The 25664-nt window shown below is 47.6% G+C and overlaps 4 protein-coding genes across 4 annotated transcripts in view; 2 read left to right on the top strand and 2 right to left on the bottom strand.

Moving 5' to 3' along the window:
* The window catches only part of LOC1281834 (T-box transcription factor TBX1), an 18478-nt gene extending 2672 nt beyond the window's left edge, over positions 1-15806 (top strand). Inside the window, exons 2-7 of the mRNA XM_061649299.1 lie at positions 3953-4757; positions 5329-5485; positions 5558-5713; positions 7315-7382; positions 13742-13809; positions 14785-15806. Of these exons, the coding sequence (XP_061505283.1) occupies positions 3953-4757; positions 5329-5485; positions 5558-5713; positions 7315-7382; positions 13742-13809; positions 14785-15641 (2111 nt within the window). The 3' untranslated portion in view covers positions 15642-15806. The remainder of the gene's footprint in view (positions 1-3952; positions 4758-5328; positions 5486-5557; positions 5714-7314; positions 7383-13741; positions 13810-14784) is intronic.
* LOC5667527 (uncharacterized) overlaps positions 1-25664 on the bottom strand; it is a 123672-nt gene that overhangs the window by 7812 nt on the left and 90196 nt on the right. The gene's annotated exons all lie outside the window — the stretch shown is intronic.
* Positions 9274-11554, bottom strand: LOC1281835 (hexamerin-1.1-like). The gene has a single exon (XM_321800.5). It carries the CDS (start codon positions 11526-11528, stop codon positions 9402-9404), a length of 2127 nt encoding a protein of 708 aa, XP_321800.5. The 5' UTR covers positions 11529-11554; the 3' UTR covers positions 9274-9401.
* Positions 14346-25664, top strand: part of LOC1281836 (fatty acyl-CoA reductase 1) — a 23591-nt gene continuing 12272 nt past the window's right edge. The window contains exons 1-3 of the mRNA XM_061649310.1: positions 14346-14349; positions 24729-24853; positions 25009-25099. Coding sequence (XP_061505294.1) covers positions 24741-24853; positions 25009-25099 — 204 coding nt within the window. The 5' untranslated portion in view covers positions 14346-14349; positions 24729-24740. The remainder of the gene's footprint in view (positions 14350-24728; positions 24854-25008; positions 25100-25664) is intronic.

The raw sequence follows: 25664 nt of genomic DNA, 5'->3' as shown, positions 1-25664 counted from the left end.
CAACATCATTGCCCGATACTATTTACGCTACTTACACGGAAAGGGGAAAAAATACGATCAACCGATTCACTACAGCGGTAGAATAATACCTTTCCCGAAGCGAAGGAGCGCGTACGAGAATAGCGTGGAAAACAACAACTACCACCACCAACCGCAAGCACCCCTCTCGGTGGCAGTGGTTTGTGCAACCGCGGGGACAGGAAGGATCGCGGGAACAGAAAACACTCGACTAATTACAACATAAATATTTGCTTTGGACATGACACTGTAAATTATGAGGCGACCCGTTCCAGCGCGCGGGAAAACTTACCTCAACAAGTGCGTGCTCGAGATTGACGACGGTACGGTTGTAGCGGGCGGGTTTGGATTTTCGATGCTTTTTTGGAGCACACAAAAAAACGAAGAATATTGGTTGAAAGCAGTCCTCCAGCTTGATTGGATTGGAGCTGGAGGATGTAAATTACCGAACAGAAGTATTGTTTTCCGTGCCCCTTGAGACGATGAATCAGTTAAATCTGGCCAGCAGTTTGACATTCTTATTTGGCATTATTTTCAAGTTATTTTCAAGTACAGAATTTAAAGCATTGATAATAGATAGATAGGATAGATAGAACAGAAAGGATAAGGAATTGTAGAATAAATTGAATCTAAACTGAAACTCCATGCGTTAAACATCTCTAGTGAAAGCTATTAACAGATAGAATTTGGGATTTTAAACTTTTAGGCATTATAATGTTGTCTAAGGTATTTTAATTGAAGACAGAATTAAGCCCGGAGGTTGCTAAACTGAACTTCGAGTGTCATCGGAATCTAAAGTATGATTCTTCAATCCGTATCGAAAACGACTAACCGAATCATTCTCAAAGAAGTACTTTAAACAGTATACTAGCACAGTAAACCCGTGCAGGTCATCTACCTCGCTTCTTGTCGCAGTTATGAATCCATGCAAACAAATCACACCCGCTGACGAGCGTCGCAATCGTTACGCTCATTTGTTGCGCTGCCGTCCGGCACAGCCCCACAGCAAGGTGTTGACAGGTTTCCATGGCAGCACCATTTGCGCGCCCTCGCGGCTCGCACAGCATGGTGAAGGTGCCGGCATCCAAATTACGCCATCATCCGTGCACTGACATCGCCAAGCCGCGTAAAGGCACGCGACTCTGGCCCACCAACGGTCTGGAGTGAAGTACTTGAAGGACCACATTGTAATTGCATCCTCTTCTACCGGGGACTCACACACGCCCAGCCACGCGCTGCGTTTGCGTCGGTAGCTCACGTGTGTCAATATTGTTATAGACTGGGCAATGAAAATAAGCAATCCGAGCTGCAGGCCGCTTTTGTCCACAAGTGCAGGCGGATTCCAGTATGGAGCGGTTTATTTGGTTCGGGCGATGAAACCAATCTCGCCGCAGAGTCAACAACGCTCCCCGGTTTGGTGGGTGGTTTCTGGAGTGGTGAAACCGAAGCTCTGATCTGTCCCATGCTGATCTGTCAAACAGACGGCAACAGTACATAAATCATCCAGGACAAACAGGATATCTTCAGCTAACGATCTGAGGCTTTGCACTTTGATTTGTTTAATTGTAGTTTTTAGTTAAGCAAGTCATTTCTTTTGATGTCCTGAATATCGTGCATTATTCCAATGGTCCAAAACGTATTAGTCTTTAATGAGTGTTAGCAACTTTCTTCACTTACATCATCCATAAACCATAACCTCTTTGATTAAAGCCTACTTAATGGGAAGAGCGCCGATTTCAACCAATTAGAAACAATTATTCGCGTAAAATGTTTCACGACCGTACTAATCACTGTGTCGAGATAACAAAAAAAACCTACACGACCTTGCACAGGGATGCAGCCGCTCTGCACTGCTTGATGCCGCTGCACATCACACGTACAAGGCGCGCGACAAGATTTATTTCTTGTTAATTCTAAATGATTGCAACCGCTCGAGCGAATGACATTTGCCCATAAATCGTGCAGAACTAATTGTCAATTTGGAAAACTCAAAGCAACTCAAAGCTACTGCGGGCTTGCCAAGCTGCACATGCCACGGCCAAGCATTCCCGCCTTTTGGTCGGCCGCCGTCTCTTGTCATTCACGGGCGATGTGCACGGGGCTGACATTTCATTCACACTTCGATCGACCCGGTACGATCGCTCAGCTGTTGGATGCAAACTACGATGCGTTACGGCGACAACACGCGGCGTAAAAAGGAGAGAACTCGGAGGAGAAAAAACTGCAAAGCCTAGTTGTCGACATCTCCGTCCGTTGGAGATTTATGAGCGTAAAGTCTTGACGGTTTGCTGCCGGTTACGATTGGGCTTCGCTTTGATTTTTGACTGGTTGTGGTAGTTTTTTTTCGGAATGTAGCTCACAATTGCTGGAAGTTTATCTCCTATGTCTGACAAGTGGATCCAAACAGATCTAAATGTTTTGTTCATGGATCATGACACTTTTTTCTGATTATTGTTGTAGTAATCTCGAAGCTGGTCCCTTCAGTGGAGACCCTTAACTGTCGAATCAGTTTGATTAATGGGTCCCGGGACTGGCGTTCTACTAATACGATGAAATTGTTCACATACCAACACGATGTTCCGCGAGACATGTGGGAAAGGGACCAATACCCATCAAAGAAACTCACAACACACATGTTTTTGTTGGAACGCTACGCTACTTCTAGCCGCATGAAATTTGATACATTTGGTGTGATATTGCTATGAGCAATTGTTCGATTCGAGAACAAAACAAACATGATAATAGTTTTCAATGCAGCGAGATTTGTGTAAAGGCTCAGATCATAGCTCAAAGAAAGGCATGAAATGAATTTAAGTTCTTAAAGTATTGAAACACATACGAACATTGAAAGTTAAACATTGTACGAAAACAATTAGCACACATGTATGTCACGAGGGCATGCGACTCTTCAAGGAGTACGGTTTGTGGCACCAAATGTATGTCCTGGTCGTATGCAAAACGCAAGCGTCATAAAAGCCAGCGACATTCCGAGAAACGATTCCGTGCTCAGATCATCCCGAGCTCCCCACGCGCAAGTCTTCATCAGCAGATCAGTCGATCCGGGCTTACCGCAACTAGAAGGAGCCGCGAGCCGGCAAAGTTATGGCCGGCGGCATTTCAGTGCCGGTTTATGCTTGAACGTTTGCTCTCCCACCAACCAGCGGAAGGTTTTGTTGACGCATCTCGCGGAAGCCGCCGCGAGTTTGGAGAGTCAAAATTTTATGATCTGTGAAAAATGTTCGATGATTGCTTAATGTTGAAGCGCACTTTTTCTTCCTACCATCTCCCTTCCACCCCTCCCCCCCTCCCCCCTTTAAACGTTGGCAAGGAGGCGATGCTATTTGCGATGGGAAGTCACGGTACGCTGTGCGCCGTGAGCATGAGGGCGGCGCAGTTACTTTTATTTTAAATTTTATTCCTTCCGAGCAAACGGGGTCTTCGGGCTACGGTCCCCGGGTGGAGCAGGTTCGACTGGTGCACAATTTACGGCGCTTCCTCGCTCGACTAAATAGTTTAGAGCGCAGGAGTTTTTATTTCTGCACCACGAGCAAACGAGCTGAAAAAGATGATTTAAATCCGGATCCCTGGAGGGCAACGCCGAAAACCCGTTAGCAGCCAAGGCAAAAGTGCCGCTATTTTTAAACCCGTCTAACTCGAAAACGGGCCGTTAAGCGACTGATACGTAAACAGTTTTTTTTTGCACCGAAAATTGGGTATGTCGTAAGCGTTTGGTAAGGTTTGGTTCACAATCTCTTTTTGTATCGTACCAGTTATCTAAGCACCCAAACGGGGAACCGAGCCACAGTGCCCTCGACATTGGTGATAAGAATCGGGCTTCCCGAATTCCTTTTCCGATTGCAATCGTCTGTATGTGAGTGTCTAACCACTAGCCTTTCCGTTCTCTTTCTTTTCATATTATTGCGCTCGGGAACAGCCTGTATTCAGAATGCCAACAAAGGACAATACAATCCACTGGAACAGGTCGAGCAGCTCAGCATTAGTTGTGACAGCGAGTCACAGGCCTCACCGCTAGAACAGCCTGGAGTGCACGGTCTTCATCAGGCTGCCAACAACCTCAACAACCTTGGACATCATCAGCTTAATCATGATGCACACAACAACAACAACAACAGTCTTAGCAGTAACAAGAATCTTCGCGAATCACGCAACGATGGCAAAATGCAGCGATCTACAGGCTCGCGCCACAAATCACGTGCAGGACGGCGTGGTGCACCAAGCTCCCACAACTCTTCTCCAGAGGTGCACGAGGACTCACGCACAGGTATGGAGGTGGACCAGGAAGAGTGCACCAGAACGGACGAGGACGAGGAAGATGTCGAGGGTAGCGATGAGGATACGGGTGGTGATGGTGATGGTGATGGTAGTAGAAGAGCGTCTATTATTCAAAATGGCAGCAGACAGTCGCAGCACCAGCAGCAACAGTCCAGTACCAAGCAGCCGGGAGCGCCTCCGACGACCACTTTCGCAAGCAAAAAGTCACCCGAGATGGATAAGCCTTATCACTCGTCGCTCGCTTCGGCGGTGGTCGTACTGGAGGGGAAACACTTGTGGGACAAGTTTCACGAGCAGGGGACGGAGATGATAGTCACCAAAGCTGGGCGCCGCATGTTTCCGACCTTCCAGGTGAAGGTGGTCGGGCTGGAGCTGGCCGCGGAGTACCTCATGATTATGGACTTTGTGCCGCTCGACGATAAGCGCTATCGATACGCGTTTCACACGTAAGGGCAGGGACAGGATAAGGGCAAGGGAAGAAAAGGTGGACTCCGCTCCACCGTGAATGCAGTTCTTTATGTGCGAGCAGCATGAAGCATGTGATGACGCCTGTGTTTGGATTACTAATCCCCTGTTCGATCCCGAGCGCGTATAATCGCGACTAACCGCTGTCGCGGCTGATTATGTTCAATTCATTTCTCAGTGATCCGTTGTGCTATGCTACGCTCCGGATCTTCGAAAAAGGCTCCAAACCAACAAGAAGAGAGGAATATTACATCAAGCATGCATACATTTAGCTTAACCGCATTCAATTTTGATCTGCAGCAACTGACATTTATAGTAAATCTATCAGCATAAATTAACTATATGCAAAGAATGGAAGAGCTTAATATTACAGATGTTAACATACTACTCTTTGCATGACAGGAATAGATCAGTATAAGCTACTAACAATTATGCGTAACGGTTAGTATAACTTCTTATATGTCTTATCATTAATTGCGAATTGCGTACTACACCATTTGCTACAACTCGATATACCTTGATCATCAAAGAGTTATACATATTTGCCTGCAGCTCGAGTTGGGTTGTCGCCGGTAAAGCGGATCCAATCTCACCGCCACGCATTAGCGTCCACCCGGACTCCCCGGCGACTGGGGCCACCTGGATGAAGCAGACGATTTCCTTCGACAAGTTAAAGCTCACCAACAACCAGCTCGACGACAATGGACATGTAACTATGCAAAGCTAAAACTCTCTACCGCTCTTTCCTACACGTTATCGAACCTTTTGCTTTTCCCTACAGATCATTCTCAACTCGATGCATCGCTACCAGCCCCGGCTGCACGTTTGCTACTTCACGCGCAACGGCGTCAAGGACGAAAAGGACACCCTGACGCACCGCACGTTCGTCTTTCCGGAAACGTCATTCACGGCCGTCACCGCCTACCAGAACCAGCGGGTAAGTCACGCGCACCCGGACCCGGTCCCGGTATGTCACATGGAGCGGGAAGTTTATCATTTGCATCGCTGTGATCAAGTCAAGTGTCGAGGCGCAAGAGGTGTATAATTCTGGCATTGGGGTAGAAATGTTTACCCGAAGGAAGCACCGTCGTTCGGTTTTTTTTCTTCTTCTTGTTCTTCGGGCTTATTGCATGCTTCACCCAGCATCGCCACATCCTTTTCCCATTACGTTCGAGCAAACAAACGATTAGAGTAAACGGTCTGTTTAATGTTTATCTTCACGTCCGCGCCCAACATGCCTTCGCTCTGCGTTTTCCTGTGCAGCCCTTGCTGCACGGGATGGTCGGAGGGTGTACAGGTTGGCGGATGATCGAGTAATTATTGATGCAACAGTGTTGTACCGATGCAGACTGAGTGACTGAGAAGCACACTAAAAAACTACTGGAGATCACTTGAGCTCCTGCGTTTACTGCGTGTCGTCAATCGGTCTGGAGCTTCGCTGAACGGAGGTGATCCCCATGGGTGGCACTCTTCCACGCGACACGAAGAATGCTGTTTCATCGACTTTTTATTGCTCGCACCCAAAGCCATACATTCTTGTCAACTTCCCACGCGACGCATTTTGACCTCGATTGAGCTCTTCGCGAAGACACGGTTGTCGGGATTCATCATTAAAACACATTTACAGCCAAGCTGACACGCGCTCGAAACCTCACTTCTAATGATCTTGTTTCTGCGCTCCGAAACAAGAAGGAGCTCCGCCAATTCCTCGATCAGTCGATTTTCATTCAGCCAGATAACGCAGCTCGAGAACGCACACACCTTAAGCGCGATCTGCTCGGGCCAAGTCCATGTCCCACCAATTCCGAATCATATCCGTAACTGGGCTAATGTTTTGCACCCAGCGATGTTAACCGCTGCTAGCCGATCGTAGTCGTAAATTCTAAAACACGCCTAAATCATAAAAACCACAACCACGACTTACTAAATTGTATTCCCCCGGTGCATTTGGCACTCACTCAGACAAGAACTACGGAAAAAAGAAACTCAAGCATTAAACGCATCTTTTCCCCACACGACAGCAAGATGTGTCGCCTCTCGGCGAAGCGCGGTTTTATGTGACGGAGGTACCAGCGCCAGCGCCCCCAAAACGATTAAAAGTAATGAATGGGTTTAAATATTTTGACAGATATTACAAAGTAGGAAAGATATATTGGAATGGTATCCAACCAAAACGAGAAAAATAAAACTCCCGCCCCATACAACATTCACCACGACTTTCGGGAGGAGATGCCGTTCCTTCACGGCGTCCAAATTTCCAAGTCGAAGCTATAAATTGTATTTGCTGTCCCTCTGTGCTCTCCCGCCTCCGTCGTGGCAAACAAACGATCTTCCTAGTGTGTGTTTGTGTGTGTGTGGGGGGAGTGTCATAATTGGTTTCAAACAATCCAATGGGCAAAATAAATGAACCTTGCGTCGTTTAAAAATTTAAAGTATTTTTCACTAATCTTCTTGCCGCAAGTGCGCACCCACCCTCTGCAGTCGGTTTGGTGTTGATCATATTTCTTTCGTTCTTTTTTTCTATCAATCTCTCCCCAGGTGACGCAGCTAAAAATTGTCAGCAATCCCTTCGCAAAGGGTTTCCGGGACAACGAGACGAATGAAGAGTAAGTAGAAACAGTTCGATTGCTTTGTATTCTGACTACGGAAATTCCAATTAGTGTGATCATATGAATTGCTACGATCTTTAACGGTCGTTCTTCACTTTGAATTGTAGTTGATCTTCTGCGCTCACAGTTTTCTAGCAGCAGCTTGCCATGCATCTCCGCTATGCCATTCTACACCTTCACAGCTTCCCGTGTTTTGACCCAGTGTTTTTGTTTTCATTCTAAATAAAACTAAATCAACAAACCAGACGACTCCCGAGGGCGGCATTGGGTCGCGCTGGGCTATAAAAGTGCCAGCGGCACGTCATCATCACATTCACACCTTCGCAATCGTCCTCTAGCCAAAAGGTGGAGGAAAACAAACACTTTATCGCAACATTTCATCATTAAATGGTTCCAAAGTGAAACAAAAAAGAACCCCGGGGGAGGAAAACAAACGTTGGCCCCATGGCTTATGTTTTTCCGTCCCCTTGATTGCTCTTATTTATGCTTCCTTTACACGGTGTGCATTATACTTTCATTATTGCAGTCCCCTTGTGAGCTTCCCTTTTCCATGTGGCGGCCAACGGCCGAAACAATCCACCAAAATGCCACCGACCCTGGCACTGTGATTGTGGCCCGGCGGTTTTGATTAACATTTAAGTTATGCGCTCTTTTCTACTCGCGACCAGGCGCTTTGTCACGATCACAATGTTAAAGGCGAAGGTTTGCGCATCGGAAGTGTATGTTTTCCGCCGACCTCCCAGCGAACCGTAACGTCTGGGCGGATCTACACATGTGTCAAATGTCGACCGAAAAAATGAGTCGTGCTCGTACATTACTCCCCGAATGGAAGGATGAACAGCTAAAAGTTTCCTTCCCGTTCGATGGACTGTGGTGTACTGCTGTTGATAATGCTTTTATTTTCACCCACCACCCACGGTTGCCTTCCTCGTTCCGGTCGCTGCGGTACATTCCACGGACCGGTAGCGATTGGCAAATGCGTTATGTTGTGTGTATGAAATCTCGTATCTCTCCGTTTAATGCCCTTCGCCCTCACCCTGGCTCTTGCGTGCCTTCAACCTTCAGCGAGCCAGGTGGGAAATAAATTTCCATTGATGTGATACCGTTAAATAGAACGATTATCGTGTGTTTATACTTGCCCGTGCGCAGCTGTGCGTATGATCCGATCGTCGTTAATTCACTTGTTTAGGCGATCCATCTTACGGTGTGTAGCACTAGATGGCGCTCATTTGAGGAATGTGCTGGGAACTTCGTCAATTTTCCCAGAATCTATTTGCTAGTGCGCACGTGGCTGGACGAGTGTTTTTAAAGACACATTTCGACACAATATCAACAATACAAACGCCGTGGTTCACTTTGCACAGCGATAAATGTGATCACACATCCAAATGCGATCCTTTCAAACCGGAGGTGTTGATCACTCGACATCCCACTGGAAGGAAGCAAACCCTCTTGCACTACGCAGTTTCGCTATTCCACTAATGAGATGGCAACGATAACACGGCCCAGACGGGTCCGCCTTCCCTCCCGATGCTGTCCATTGCTGCAAACGCAAAAGCAAAGCGGACGCAACCGGACCGTGGCTTTCATCGATATTTTATAAGAAACATAAATAAACAGACCTTTCTAATCATTGCATCAAAAGTTTCTCGCTGCCCGTGATCGGTCCTGACACGGCCTGCTTGTTGCGATACCACCCTCCAGCGCGTACAGTGGAAATTGTTCCAATTTTCCTGGCCCCTCCATAATCGAATAAACAAAGTTGAACAGTGGCACATGGAGGGCGCAAAAGAAATTGATATAAAAGAAGCGTTTCCCAAAGGGCATCAGCAGGGTGGAAACATTTCATCGTTCGGAGGCATTCAGCGGATTCATGCAATGGAGCAGGTTCTTGATACAGCAGCGTGTGCGTTATCGTTACCGCATGTTTTATTTACACACTCGACGCACGCACGTTTCGTGTTTTTCCCCGTTGCGTCAATGTTAAGCAAACCTGGCGATAGAGCATACAGATTCCTACAGCTCACCCTCGGACTTGTGATAGATGCTGACGTCCTGGAAGAACGCGTTCGGCACAGCGTAGAACAGCTTCTCGTCGATCGGACGGTCGAACGGATAGCCGAAGGCGTACGAGTCCATGTAGCGCGCGCCGGAACCGACGCCGCACGACAGCACCGGATCGAAGCCGGTGTACTGGGACACCTGCGGTGCCTTGTACGGCGACACGATCACGTACAGCTGGAACGGCATGCCGCCCTTCTTGCCCTTCGGCAGCATGAGCCGGTTCGGGAAGCCGCAGTGCGCCTCGGTCATGTCGAGCTGGAACTTCTCCGCCCCGGTGTATCCGGCCATGACGCTGCGGTACAGCTCGTAGAACGAGGTGCGATCCTTGACGTAGCCGTTGAAGTTGACCGAGCTGCGCGTCAGCACGTTCTTGCCGGCCGTCAGCTCCTGCACGAAGTAGTCCAGCTCGTAGAAGTTCTCGCGGTTCTCGTTCAGCGTGTACAGTCCACCGTACTCGTCATACTTGGGTCCGAGGAAGACGCGCACGGCCGCCTTGGCCGGCTTGTCCGCCGTCAGGCTGATCTTGTACGTGAACGGTTTGTGGTTGAGGCGCATGGTGCGCGCCTTAATCACGACCGGATCCGGCTTGTACTCGATCTCGCCGAAGCCCTCGTACTTGCCCGGCACGTACGGTTCCGGCTCGATGTCGATGGCGTTGGTGATGTCCACGTCGAAGCGATCGAAGTACGTCTGCAGCTTGTCCACCACCACGCCGTCGATCTTCACGCCCGGGTAGTACAGCTCCTCGTACGTGTACTCCGGCAGATGCTCCTTGAACTGGTGGTAGTACGCGACGATGCGCTTGTAGATCTGGTAGAAGACCGGGTCGCGCATGGCCGACTCGTAGTGCTCCAGCGCGCTCGGGATGACCTGGTACGGCTCGACGGGCTCGATGGCCGCGCCCATGATGATGCGCGCGTACATCGCCACATACTTGTAGAAGCGGTGCTCGTAGCTGTCCGGGTTGGCCTGGATCAGATTGCCCAGCACGTCGATCGACTCGGGCGTGCTCAGGTTCACCTTCTTGCCGTCCGGCAGCACGAAGAAGCCCTGATCGATGACGTCCCGCAGGCGCTTCTCGTAGTCCACGACCTGGCGGATCTCGCGATAGTTCGACTCCTGATCGACGTGGTAGTAGTTGTCGCGTGCCGGGAAGCTGTGTCCATTGTAGTACTGCAGGTCCGGATAGTAACCGGTCGCGATCGGGGTCCACCACGAGAACTCGGGCACGTGGCCGAGATCGTTCGACAGACGCTCCAGATAGTAGCGGGCCAGAATCTGCTGGTGCTCGTACAGGTACAGCTCACCGCGACGGTCCTTGCTGAGGCCGAACAGCTCGCCACCGAGCCAGAACGGATAGTCCGTGTGCAGGTAGTAGTAGTAGCTGTTCAGTCCAATGTCCTCCGTGAAGTAGGAGATCTTCTGCTCGGCGTTGGTGTGCATGTACCAGCCGGTGTAGTTGCTCGGGATCGTCACCGTGTACACACCGTCCACCTTCTTCATGCCGTAGTAGCCCTGCATCTTGTACTGCTGGGCCTTCTGGATGACCTCGCTGTTGATGAAGTGGTACGGGCTGATCTCGTACGGCGCTGGCAGCACAAACCCGGCCATATCGGCACGGTGCGTGACGGCCACCGTCAGCGCGTACACAAACATACCCTCGTTGACGTAGTAGCGGGCCCAGGCCGCCACCTTGTAGAACGTTTCCCAGTCCTTGGCGTGGTAGAGCACACGGAACAGAGCGATCGCCTGCTCACGGTGCAGCTCGTCGTACACGGAGAACACTTCACCCTTGGGCAGCAGGCCATGCTCGTAGTACGACCACAGCTTTTTCGCCCACTGTACGGTCGGTTCGTGCTGGAACAGCTCGGCGCTCTCCTTGAAGTGGAAGTTCTTGGCGTACGCCACCAGCTGCGGATTCCAGTCCTTCTCGTACAGATGGCGGAACAGCAGCAGCAGATCCTCCTGCTTGTGCAGCCAATCCTTCTCGGCGTACTTGACCTGGCTCGTGCTGGGCACAAACGCCCCAGAAGCGACGGCCAGAGCCGCTCCCAGAACAAACAGCGCAAACGTTCTCATCTTCGGACGTAGACTGATACCTGGCAGAACGGTTGGAGCACACTTATATAGCCCCCGCAGCAGGATGGCTTTTATCGCACATCCTACCGCTGGGTAGCAGCTCTGACCTTCTGGAAGTCCTATCGGGAAGCACGCGATCGGTTGCATGGAGCATGCGATGCCGGTCGTTACCAACCAACATAAACGCTTGATAAGTTGGCAGGTTACACTGTATCAAGCGGCCACTCACCCAATCAGGTGAAATGTTCAAAATTTTATTTTAGGCCCGCGCAGGCCACACTTTCTCGACACCGACGCTAGGTTAATCACATCCAGGCGCCATTATCACTGTGATGCACGGGAATTGATGAACTCTTGAAATTCTGCATACAACAACAAAAAATACATTACAAATCATTCAGGGCAGCGCGAGCTACAGTCTGTGGCACCTAATAAATATTCATTGGCTCGTATTTTCACGTAAAAATACCACAAATTAAAGCTATCATCGGTGGAGCAAAGTGCGTTAATTGGTATTGGGGGATTTAAGTTGACAGATCCCAAACAAATTTATAACTCCATTAGCTCCTCACACGCTGCCCCGAAGGCAACGTGTAACATCTGATTATTAGAAAGAGTGAACCACAAGCATCCCTAAGCTCAAGTTAAACAATCCCTAAGCTATGAGCTGCTCCAACTGGACGCTGGGAATCATCAAACTCGTTGAACACTTTTCCAACATTCATTCAGAATCTTCAACTTTGTTCCCCGAATTCCGAACTCTTTTGGGTGTTCCGTTTTGCTTCGTGGAAAATGTGTACCGGTCATCTTTCTTCACGTACAAAAATTTGAGTAATAGAAAGTAGATCTTACCTCACGAAGATGGTGGCCTTTTTTCCTCGGTTCCTTCACTAATGTCTCTTTCAGGCGAATGGGTTCGGAACCTCGGTAGGGCGCAGAGGATGTGAGGTGCGTTTAAACAAACAATAAATCATAACGAGAACCGTTTGTTTACCGGGTTGGCTCGATCGATTGCGGACTCACCATAAGATAATTTTCAAACCCTCTGCCCCTTCCACCCGAATGCACCCACAAACTCCGCAGCAAGGGCCTCCGTCCTTTTCCACCTTTCTGCTTCATACAGATCAAATGATCTAGCATCAAATCTAGCGATACGATCGCCGGATCTCGATTGCTGTCCAGTGTCCGGCGATTGGTAGCATATGGTCGTATCTGAGCAGGGGGAGTACGATCCCTCGGGGCACATTAATTGGCGCTGAGCCGCTCACGTAACACCCCGATCGCATATGCGCAGAGCCGAGTGTTGCAACGCGATGAAATCTGCGGGGAGGAGAGGCCATAATGACCAGCCCGGCAAGGGCATTCCGGTAAACAAAAGGTACTTGGATTCAAAGTTTGTTTTTAAAAAAAACGCCAGTTCGCCGGGTTTGGTTTGGTGGGGCCGGCCGGACTGATAAGCAACATTCGGCGCACGCCACCCTGTCTGAGATGATAGGGCAAGAGTGTGTGTGTGTTTGTGTGGAGTTGTTGGGTGGAACACTTGGACGATTCGGATGTTCGATTGTGCGTTTCGCTTTTGGTTTGTTGCTTTTGGAGCCTGCTGTAATCAATTGATGTTGCATCCGTTTGCGTTAGCTCAAACATAACATCGTGGGGATGCACCAGCGATGGTAGGGATTGGTAGCTTCGTTTGATGTTTCAATAATTGGTACAAAGCAGCACAAAATGATTATTATTTTTAAATCTCTCGTCCCGTGAGAACACTTTTGAAGAATCTAATTTTAAACAAAAGTAGATTTCCCAACAGCTCCCCGAATGTCGCACGAAAGTTAAACTTACAGAAGAGTTTGTCCTCAAATCGTTGATCTCAACACAGCAATAAGCATAAATAAGCAGTAGTCTGCTGTTGGCACATTTGAAGGGCCCATAACTTTACGCTTTATCACTTTGACGATAAGACAAAACGATCTCTTTATAAAAATTAAAACCACCAACACATCATGCGTTTACGAGTTGACAAAGAAAGGACAAACGGGGGCCCCGACGGTCGGCATGTTCTTTCCCCACCGACCCGAAACCGATCGCATCATATCATTATCACATACTTTGTGCATCTTTCACCGAGATGGATTCCCAACAAATGGACCCCACAGCCCACAGTTCTACTACAGTCGCTCATCATTTCTTTGAATTTCTTTACTTTCTCGTTGTAGATCTCAGGAACGATCGGCACCGGCCATAAGCGATCGGTTGAAAAATGAGCGCAGCTCCAGCTACAAAAGTAAGTAAGCGCAAACAGCACAAGCATTAAGCGAAGGTCCCCAGGCTTATTGTTCCCTCCCCACCTTGCTCAGGAGTCACATACACACCCGACCCTATAAATATTCGTCCCCGAGCCGGTGTCGACAGGAGCGAACGAAGTGTTTCCGCACCACAACAACATACTCGAGACACTTTTTATTGCTTAACAGAATGCATGGGGAGGGAGAAAGTTTTTTTTATTCTTTCTACTGAGAACATTTTCAATCGCTCGAATCAGCTACCTTACGGTCGGGCTCATCTCGTGCAGTCTGGTTGCGTATTTTGCATCGATGCACTTCGGTTCGCGCTTTTGGCTGCGCTAACAATCGCATCAAGGATGGGTTTTCCATCGTCAACTGCCGTGTGAATGCAATTGTTGAGGGAAAATATGGAAAAGTTGTTGATGAAACGACTTAAAAAAGTCATTTGCCATTCGTTACTACAACGATGGCGATGAAAAGCCTGTGGCACATGTTCTTCACACCCAGCGGCTGGTAGTGTTTGTATTTTATTTTCTCTCCTTTCAACTTCTAAAGGCAACGATCAACGAATTCTGTAAAAATATATAGTCCACAAAACAATTAAAATGGCAGCAACGAATAAAAGAATGAATACGAGTTGTGATCATAGATTCGTTGCAAAATGCCTTAAAATGCCAAGAGACTGCCAACTATTAGGTCTTCCTAGAATCGTTTGCGTTTAAAACTAGATAATTGACCTTTTATTCTGAACTGTAAGCATCACCATCATCATCAGCTACTGTATACTTAGTTCATTTTTGGCTCACTGTAAAGTAGTGACAAATGGCTCATATAATTTACAGGATTTAACTATCTCTTAAAGACTACACTACTGCTCCTACTGCTCCAAACGCTCGCTAAATGATCCACTCGACGATCGTGTCCACGTCCACTAACGCCACTAACGCCTCACTTCTTTCGCACGTCTTCCGCAGAGGATAGCGAAATGGCAACCATTTCAACTGGCACGTCGTGCTCCTCGCCCCGGATAACTTCCTCCTCCAGTACGGCCACCGCCGCTGCCACCAACACCACGGCAGCCTCCGTCCTGTCGCTACATCAATCCGCACACCATCAGCACACCTCGCTGCACCATCTTCAGCACCACCTGCAGCATCTTCATTCGGCGCCCGGCGCTAACCCCGCCGACGGAGCCGTAACGTCAACCGACGGCCATCATCATCACCCTCACCATCAACATCAACAGGCACATCTACAGCAGCATCAGCAACAGCATCAGCAGCACCAGCAACACCACCACAACGGCACTAGCGGCGGTTTGGCGTCGCTCGTACCGGGACATCATTCGCCTCTGAATTCGCCTGCATCGTCGTCCGGTGGCGGATCGTCCCTCTCGCCGTACGGTCTATCCCCGCATGGTGCCAGTTCGGGCGGTACACCCACAGCGGGCTCGACCGTGGGTTCCGGTGGCAATATGCTTGCCCAACCGTACGCCTCCGATGCGAGCGGTTTCGGTCCGATCTATCACCATCACCATCATCACCATCATCACAACCCGCTGGCGGGAGGACCGGCACCGTACATGGGACATCCTTCGTTTGTGGATAAGTATAAGCTGTCCGCCACGCCACCTCCACCACCTGCACCGCCCAACACGCTGACTCCACCGGGAACGACGTACGCGGGCCATTATCAAGGCTTCTACGCAGGAGCAAGCCATCCCGGGGCGGCCATGATCTCTACCGGGCATCACACAATGGCGCATGGGGCGAGGACGACCGTTCCGTCGATTGCCTGTCGAGATAGGGCCGATCATGGCTGGTATCCTTAGCTGGGCGATTAGAGGAGTTATACAGAGATGGAAAAAAGATATTAAGGATGCCAATCACACGGACATAACCGCTATCGCGTAGTATTGAACAAGTATGTGGAAACTATTTATTAAGAAAGGCAATTGTGAATAGACCAATAAAAGCGTTATGCTAACAATACAAAAGGTTGATCTTGTTCTTGAGTACTTCTTCATGATACCATAGCTCCAGAGACTTTAAGTCTTTTTTCACCAAAAAGGCTTTGTAAATTCGCTTTACAACTCAGATCTTCCATCCATACTGAGGGCGATTTCAACACGAGCAGCCCAAAAGCTGCCACCACAAAATTTATTGCTCTGACATCCGGGAAATAAATCGGCGTACCAACACATACACACTCACACACCAAAAAGGATGTAAAGTATTATTTATCACTCTTGCCATTTGGAAAAGCAAACGCTTCACAGTTTAAAAAAAAAACCCCATCGGTCGTCTTGAAGCATCGAAACTCGCACTCGTCGTACGAATAAAGGAAGGAAGGAAACCACTCACGAAAGTGGCACCATATTTTTAGACTTTGACACCCTGGTCCCGAGGTAGACACACTGAGCAGCAGTAGCGTACACATTAAATGCAGCCAACCAGCCAACCAGCCACCAGTCGTCCGATAAAACGCCTCAATGAAGGAGGTGTGAAAAAAGTGTGCGTAATTATAGAAATTTATTTTCCAATAAATTTGGAAGCACTTCCCGGACTCCAGCCCTATCGGGGCGCACTGCACTGGGCGCACCGGGCGACAGACTCCCGGGGACAAAGGTCTCGTGGCCCCAGGCGTTTCAAGTTCAGAGTTCGGAGCTGCCTAATCGTTTGGGCTTCCGCAAACCCGGCCAGGGATATGTCCGTCAACGCGCGTTACACACGACGACCGCGGGGTTTCTTCTTACGCGCGGGGTGTGTTTTACGAGTTTTGACAACCGAAGAGATTGATGAGCGTGTAAGGGAGAAGAAGACAAGCGGGCAGGCGGGCGCACAGCGTCTCAGTGAACCAGAACGCTTATCAAACGCTCGCGCCTGAACGCACGACCCAAATGGTAACGATTATTATTTGTACTGCTTCCGCTTCCTACGGAGATGCATGCCGTGCAGCATCATTCATTACATTCGTCCTTTCGAACTACACCGAGCAGATAATCGAAAGGCCAGCACGGCATGGGACAGAGCACGAAACATAGGCAGTGGACGGAAGGCGAGAATGTAATTTATGCTTTATTTTGACACTTTTATTCCAAGCATTTGTCATGGACGATCGGTCGCTGGGAGTTTTGTTCCCGTCATTAGTCCAGACCGGGGTTCCCATTCCCAAGGCCCTCTCCCTCCGACACCGTTACTTGATCCGATGGCAATGCTGCGGAGTCATTTTCTCTTTGGTCTCTGAGCATCGGGAATACATTCTTGTTTGCTGCAAAACGTCTTTGATCTCACATGCAAATGTCATATGCAAACACCGAGTGACGCTGCGGAGAAAGATTCAAGCGACCTATGTGTGTTAGTGTATGTGTGTGTGTTGGGTGTGTGCAATGGGACTGGAAAGGACTTGGTGGCATCTGTACGCTCCTTGTCTGTCGGTAAGATCGTTGAAAGTGAAACCACTCCCACTCCTCGCTCCCAGCGACCCTTGGCAGCGTACCCCTTGGCAGTCATACGTCAAAATCGATCGTGTGGACGTGTGGAAAGTTTGTGTTTTCCTTTCTTTCTTCTTTTCGCCTTCTTTCACTACCACTCTTCAGCAGTATCAGTTTTCCTGTCCCAAGGGTTTTGTTTACGCATGTTGCGGCCACAGAAGGGATGCTGCTCGTTGGAGGACTCCCACGTGAGGACCTAGGGTCTTGCTACCTACTCCCAAGAACTGGGAATTGGAAAACCCTTTTCCCGAGCCTTTCTCGGGCTAGTACATGCCAACCGTCACCGTGACAAATTGTTACAAACAGAGCCACGAACGCGACCTCTATCAGTTCAGGTTTGTTTACGACTTTTTCGCTCTTGCCCTTTCGTTGCTTCTGTTTCGAGCGATCCTATTCCTACTGCTCTAGTAAACACGACCAGCGAAAGTGGACGCAAAGGGAACTGGGCCGGACGGGTCGCGTGTGAAAACGATCTGCTTCCACTTGAGTTAACAGATGACAGTTACGAATCCGGTTCGAAGGACCAGAGCTCCGGGAGAAAGTGATTGCGGTACAAGGACCACCATGATCCTGACCGACCGATCGAGAACAGCGCAGCTCCCTGTGTGCCTGTGTCAAAGTTTACACGGATTTTCACTCATCTCAAGTGGAGTAGCGTTTCACTACCAGGTCGTGTGGTATCGTACCGAATCGTCACTCGAGTAACGATGACGCCAGTGTTCGAAATGGAACGAAAGGCTTACCGTGCGTGGTACAAGCGATCGTACGTTTGGTCGTGCGATGTTGGTGGCAGTTTTGATTGACAATGCTCATCAATGCGGGAAAGGTTGGGAGCTAATTAGCGCACGACTGTACCGCGACATGTGTATAAGGTTAGCGTGGAAAATTTAATGTTCTCTAGCTTGAGGTTGACCTGCAAAATCGAAGACATGAAGTGGCGGGTGCCGGCGGCGCCGTCCGTTAGAAACTGATTCTTCTCAAAAATGAAAAGGCGTTCGGTTTTGTTTTTGTTAGTCTTATTTTCCATAAGATATGAGCGTTTTACGTGATTATTTCATGGCATAACCATATCGGTCAGGTATTTTCATACCCAAAACAACACATAGAAGAGTTTAACTATCAAACTATACGTCATCAAAGAGGATCTTTCTAAATATTTGAAGATTACGAGTGGACAATTTGCCAGTCAGGGACTTTTGTTTGAATTTACTTCAAATTTAAGAATTAAATAATAAATAAAGATTGAATTTCAAAATAAATTTATTAAAGTAATTTCGTTCCCTTACTGTGTAGTAATGAAAAAATATCATAATACATGAATCTTACATTAAAACAAAAATATAACATTGTTTGATAAATTTAATTGCAGAAACTCATATGATCCCAAGGTCGCAATGACTTTTGTTCACTGTGCCATTCTCGCTGATCGGATTACATTGTACTTGCACGTTTTCCCAATAGATGGCGCTTTTCAAGCTCTGCGCAAAGCTTCGAAGCACGTGCACGTGTTTGATATTCAAATTTGATTTAACATGTTTCTTTTTCTCATTCAAAATGTTGTTGTTTTGTTTAAGTATGTTCAATGTTTTGATATGTTTTTTATAACAATATCGCTAATAACACCGTACAACGGGGTGCGAATACTAAACACCAAATAGAACAGGTGTAGCGGTTTCCCGTGACAGTCCTGTTTCGGTGACAATCTTCAATTAAATTAATACAAACTGAATTAATAATCCATCAATGGCCTTAGCACTCAATGAACAAGATCGCACCAAGGCCATACACACTACCGAACACGATTATTAATTTCTCTCCAAAGCTCGGCGCTAACCATTCCGGAAATAGCCATAAAGGAAACGGATAAAGGCTTCATGAATTTGCACATGTTAACCAGCCTGTAATTCGGTACTGTCTCTTCCTTCCGCATTGGCGTAACTTCAATGTCGTTAAATCATTGTAGCGTAAATCCGGTTCGGTTAGTCATCGAGTCGCTTGTTGTAAGGGGGGTCATTGAGTTTAGGCTACTGCTGATTTTATCTTAAGGGCTGTTTGAGTGCCGGACATCCGAAGGGACTATTGTGCTTCAGCATCTTTGAACCGTTTTGCGTCCAAAAGCTTGATAACCCTGACCAAAATCCCTTCACCATATGGGCCTCTAATAAATGCGACCAATCCCGAAGGTCCGAATCGTGCGACGATTCCATCTCCCACGGCCTACTGACAAAGCGAGCAGAAAACTGATCTGCTGACCGTTACACAGACGCGTACACGATAATAACGATAGAAACATCAGACATGATCGTAAGACAACGACGATGACGTTAATATTCATATGACAAAAAGAATACCTAATTTTAGGCCTAACCTTAAGCACCGGTTATTTATTGTCTAAACATCACCAACTGTCTACAACCAGTTTACATTTTCATGGTTAAGGTTACTCGCTCACAACGAAAGCCCACTACCCAAAGCCCTGTCGGGTGATGGTGAGATACACATCTCCCTCCGCGATCATGGCTCTGCTAGGGCCACCGCGATTGTTAGGAGCTTGCTGACCTAATCGCCATGTGCGTGGGCTTCGCACAACAATGCACATGATGACCTCGAAAGTGGACCATCGAAAGGGGAAATTAATGTGCATCAACTCTTTTCCGTATCCGATAAAGAATCAAGATGATCGCATGTAGACACAATTTTTAGGTGTCGGGAAACTATTAATTTAGCCTCTCTCTTGAGCATACTCCTTCTGGGGTTTGGGCGGAACCGCGTATTTTACGAGATATATTTTGGCAAACATTTGTGCATTCCTTCGCGGGGCTGGTTTTGCATAACCAGATTCCTTGCGAGATCAATACCCCGTTTGACTGGCTCACGTTTTAGGCACCTTTTTCCGGTTTCCCGAATACCGGTTTCAGTCCTATGGGGAACAGAAGATTTTGCATGTAAAAACATGCGCTAAAATCTCGTGATTTGAAAATGCTGATGATACCAGTAAGCCTGATAACAGGCCGTAAATGTCAAAGCTTTGGCAAAGATGACCATGAACTTCGCTCTTTTTCAGCAATTTACTCACGCAGGGGTAGAATCCTATTCATTTCTTTTTTTTTCCACAATCATTGATTGTGTGACAGTTTCTCGTATCGTAAAAATATAAATTAGCAAACTGCAGCAAGCTGAGCCAACGAAATTGGTTTCTTTTATTGTGAAATTTCCTACTCCATTTCGAGTGTAAATTTAACAACGAATAAAGTTTAAAGACCGGTTCCGATACTCAAATTTAGATTCAGGATTTTATGCTTCCGACGGTAAATTTAAAAAAAGTTCCTGTTTCTTTTCTTATCGATTTCCTTGCTTATGAGTAGGAAGGAAGCACTCGATGGGTATTATTTTTATATCAGCATTTAACATTAGCCTTTTCGGACGATTTCCGTTTGATAATCAGTTCAGAATACATTAATGATCGTGTTCTTCAGAATGATCTACAACATTAGACTACAAAGTAAACACATCCTACAAGGATATATTTCCCGTGTTTTGTGTTCTACCTCTCATACTTTAGATAAGCCAATGAGTCGATAGGAGTTCAAAGAACTTGCAGGCCTTCATAAAATACGCTCTGTTGTAATGGAAATCTTCCACAGCTAAACAATTAATAAACAGTGCGGCAAACTGGATTTAGTTCATCATGCTAGCGCCAACCTTATTTACGTCACCGACACCCCGAGACGCAATCACAAGCACAAACATTGACGTACAGAGCGCTACCAAACTGGAACTGGAAACCTTTTCGGTCGCAAAACAAACAGGCACCGCTCAAACTGCCCTATGTGTCGCTCTGTTCATAAATCATCCCCCGCTCGGCGTGACAAATGTAGCAGATCAAACCACTGTCCCCGATCGTGCGATCGCGTGATTGATTCATCGGTAGCTCTCAAGTTCCACTACTTGCACCGTATAGTTCGGCTGGTGTCATTGAGTTATCCCCTAGCCAGACGATTGCTTTTAGTGACTACGAACTCCTTATCCAAGAACGAAAAACAGAATCAACTTTGGTAGATGACACAGATAATTAACTTCCAGCCAACCTGCGTGTCTACACGTATATCATTAGCACAATATATTCTCTGGTCGAGAATAATCAAAAAGCAACACGGCAAAAAAGCATCTTTAGAACTCTATTTTTTATGTATGTGCATCATCAGGACTAAGCTAGATTGCTTTGACGAAAACGATACGTTCGACAAATTTCATAAAGCAATATGGTGAAACAAAGCAAAAAACAACAACTAACCTTACCGGACACACCGGCTAAAGCTAAAGATAATTAATTCTCAACGTCATGTGGGGAGCTTCATCCACCCTGCTCCGAACGGCCACACGATTCTACAGGTTTTGTTGATGCCGAAATTTCGCATTATCTTCGGTCAGTCAATCATAGACGAGCCACCAGTGCGTCACCGGGCGATTTGTGTTGTTTTTCTCCCGCCTATTCTAATGCTACGGTACTTCAAGGCTGGTCGGTTCAAAACAACTGCTCAGTCGATATCTTTGTGAGAGAATACTCGCCCCAAAAAGATGGCGCTTGGCTCGATCGTACGATCGTATCGATATCCCGCTATTAATGAACTTGTCCACAGTATTATGTAGCGTACATGACGTTAATCTAATTGCACGGACTAAGATGGAAATTACGGGATATCAAACTCATCAGAAACAATGACGTGTGCGATTAAGTACGCAAATGCATCTGATTAATTTTGAAGTTTAGCGTGATTTCTGGCTTATTTTACATACGTTCCTTTTTTCTATCTCCATCAAGAACAACGATCAAGGTTTCGTGACAAAGGTACGTTCTAACGCCCAATGGCGAACGGTGATACAGCAAGAAGATTCGTTTTGCGCAACTGATCCTATAATTATGACCCACACTGTCCGAGCACAGCGTACCTGCGCGCAGGGAGCACATTTTGTGGCTGGAGTTTTTTGTTTTTATCACAATCTGGGCGCATTTTTTGTGCTCCACCGATGGGACGAAACTATTTGGTATGCATCGACCGCTTCTCCCGCAGTCGTACTGCTGGGACGCGACGCACACGACAAATGGCGTCACTGGTTGTCCGTTGAACTGGCAGAACGCGGCCAGCACCACTACAAATACTCAAAAAGGGTGGGGGGAGGCTCCTGCCGGAACAACGCGCAACGAGGGACAGGAAAGGAAACGGGTTAGAGAATTTCATACAATGACTGTGAACATTGTCGAAGCGATGATTGACAGGCCGTAGTGGAAGAGAATTGTTATTGATGCGAATTATTAGCCAGGCGGATTTTTGCTAACCACTCGAGAATATCAATAACCATTCATTATTTATTTATTGTGTGGATTTGGTAAAATGAGGAGATAAAAACGATGTCCCCCTAAAGCCAACTGTTGGTAGCAAAGGAAAAATTAACACATGCTTCACATTGTAGATTCGGTTAGTCGCTTGATCTTTACCCTGCCCATTACTCAACTCCAACTGCTACTTAAACCCGAATTTTCACTCAACCGTACTGCGCTTCCATAATTAGTTCATTACCATACCGAATAAAATAAACGCTTTTCCTTGGCGTCGTACGATGTTGCCTCCTTTCTTTGGGCCGTTAAGTAAGCGCTCGTGAAGCTGTGCACGAAAGAAAAGCGACATGGAACGAATTTTCTCCACGGCACAAGACCCATCGGGCAATGAGATCTGTTGAGATGGAGGGCTTAAATGTAGACCTTTAAATTCAGCCTTATTCTGTCCATTTCATACATCTCCGCTCTTTTTTTGGCATGCCACTCTTAGCCCAAGACGTAATTGTAGTTTATCCGACACGCGCTGGTAAGTTCAATTTTCGGAGGGAACAATTTACTTGAGAAAAATCGAATCCGCGAAACCACCTGCAACTAGTGGCTGGCTTAGCTTAGTCATAAAACGTCGTCGTAACAATCGGACGCCAGACCAAAGCAGATGACTCAACAGGCTCAATTGGTAGCTGCACTGTTTTGTTGGTACTGTTTTCAGCTTCACTTACAACGCTTTACACGCAAGCACAGGGAGCGAGATACAGCGTGAGACGTACCTAGTTTATATATCTTTGCCTTCCAGCAACCCAGACCCAGACCGACCCCCACGGACTAGCCACCGAGACCAGTAGCAATGCGGATGTGCGCCGCACTGCTTATGCGGTGAGATATAAACAAAAATATTGAACCCACCACACATACTCCAATTTCAACACGCAAAACAAAACTTTCCTTCTTTATTGCACGGAAGTGAGAAGGGAAAAAACAGTAAAACTCAAACATGTTTCATATCCGCTTCAACCCGTAGACTGTTTTTGTTTCTCATAAATAAGCCCCCAAATAGTGACTCTAAACAAAACTGCCCACAGCACGCGTGTTGCTAAACTTAATCGGTGAAGTAGCCCGGCTGAACGGGGTACTAAGCCCTTGTTAGCGAAGAAGCAAATACGCACACACCACGGACCATGGACATCTCGTCCGATCAAGAATAGACTTTGACCCCAGCATTGCCAAGACACTTTTTCGATTGTTGCGCCCACAGCGACGCTAGCATAAGCTTTCGAACCTACGAGCTACTTAGGTTATAGGACTGTGGGAACCATGTATGTTTCACGCTTCAAGCTTTAATGCTCTGTTACACCCCCCCCCAAAAAAAAAGCTATCACAAAAGTGCATCAGATGAGAAATATAGCATCCAGCGACAACAACAAAAAATCCTCTAACCTTCTTAAGACCATCCCCCATCCTAACGCATGACGACGAACTATGGAAACACACCACATCTAAGGCTCTCATACACGCACACACCGAAAGCTTTACCGAATGTTTGGCTGCAACATACGATCGACTAAAGCTCCACGACAGTCACCAATTGGAAGGCCGGCAACGGGCATCATTTCCCACGAATAAAGGTAGCGTCGGCGGTCGGTACGACTTGTACTCTGCGCTCGCGCGGCATTCGGTGCGCACGGTCGTCTTGGGACAGCGGCTCGTCAGATCATTGCTAGCGGTCGGCCTGAACAGGTGGTCAGCTCCGCAACCAAAGAAAGCAGCACAACGTGGTGGTGGTGATACGGTACGCGTGGTGCGTCAGTTTGTGCGTTTAAAACGTGTTGGTTGTGTGTTTGATTCTCTGATATCTGTTTCGGATATTGGGGAAGAGTTCTTACTGGTGTCTTTGCGGGAGAGGATCGTCTTGGAGTTGCTGGTTGTGCAGTTATTGAATGGCATTCGCCTAATAGTGCTACATTTGGTTATGAACAAGTGATTATCGCATCTAAAGTGCAAACCTTCCCGCTAAAACAAAGAAACACAAAGTGACCCAAATAGCGACACCAATAGTGTGGTATCCAAAACAAGGAATAATACTTACTACTGCATTACGGTACATGCAGGACGGCCCGATCATGTCCGGCATAAGTGACTTCTATCGTGACAAGGTGGTGTTCGTAACCGGTGGCACCGGGTTCATCGGGAAGATCGTGGTGGAAAAGCTGCTTCGGTAAGATCCAGTGCTACCTTTCGCCATCCAGCATCCAGCCATGATCGTCACCCTGTCTCACTGGTTCTATATGCCTCTTTTCTCTTTTTCGCCTTCCCTCCCCGACCCATCCGAACGATGCTGATCCATTGCCCGGCGCCCTGAACGAACAACAGAACGTGCGAAGTGAAGGAAGTGATTTTGATGGTGCGCGAGAAAAAGAACACGCTGCCCGAGCAGCGCATCAAGACGCTGTGCGCATCGCCGGTGAGTAGCTGGGCCACATTTTGGGTCAGTCCATCCGAAAGGGCTTTCAATCAAGTGCCGCATCCGTTCCGATCGTGCCTGCGTGTTGCCGCTGCCTTTCCGAGGTTCCATTTTGTGAATTATGCAACTGTGTGTGCGTGTATGTGTGTGTGTGTGTGTGTAGTCTTACGTAGATTGCATTTTTGGAAGACGGCCATGCTCTGTGCACGGTCCGGTGTAACAGATTAGGATTCGAACGGTTGCGAAAGCTCTTTAGTGACGGTCAGCATTTGAGTCATCCCAAGCGGCGGCTGGCTGTGAAGGGCATTGCAGGCAGAGCGGGAAGGATGGAAAATTGGTCGTTTTAAGGGAACGCTCGCTCCACTGCCACTGGGATTAACCGGTCGGCCAACCAGCCCAGAAAGACGATGCGTCACAATAAAAGCATTCGCCCGGCCGGCCATCGCCACGGTGGCATAAAATCGAAAGTAACTGCAAGCCAATCCCCGAACACGAGACCGAACGGTTCCGTAGCGCGGAAAACCCGTCGATTTCTCTCGCGCACAAAACAAAAATAAGTGAAATG

This window comes from Anopheles gambiae, chromosome 2, assembly GCF_943734735.2.
Source record: "Anopheles gambiae chromosome 2, idAnoGambNW_F1_1, whole genome shotgun sequence".
NCBI classification, from domain to species: Eukaryota; Metazoa; Arthropoda; class Insecta; order Diptera; family Culicidae; genus Anopheles; species Anopheles gambiae.
This window is presented reverse-complemented; position numbering and strand designations above follow the sequence as displayed.

Coding starts and splice junctions, on each gene's coding strand:
- LOC1281835 (XM_321800.5), bottom strand. CDS start 11,528: ATGAGAACGTTTGCGCTGTTTGTTCTGGGAGCGGCTCTGGCCGTCGCT.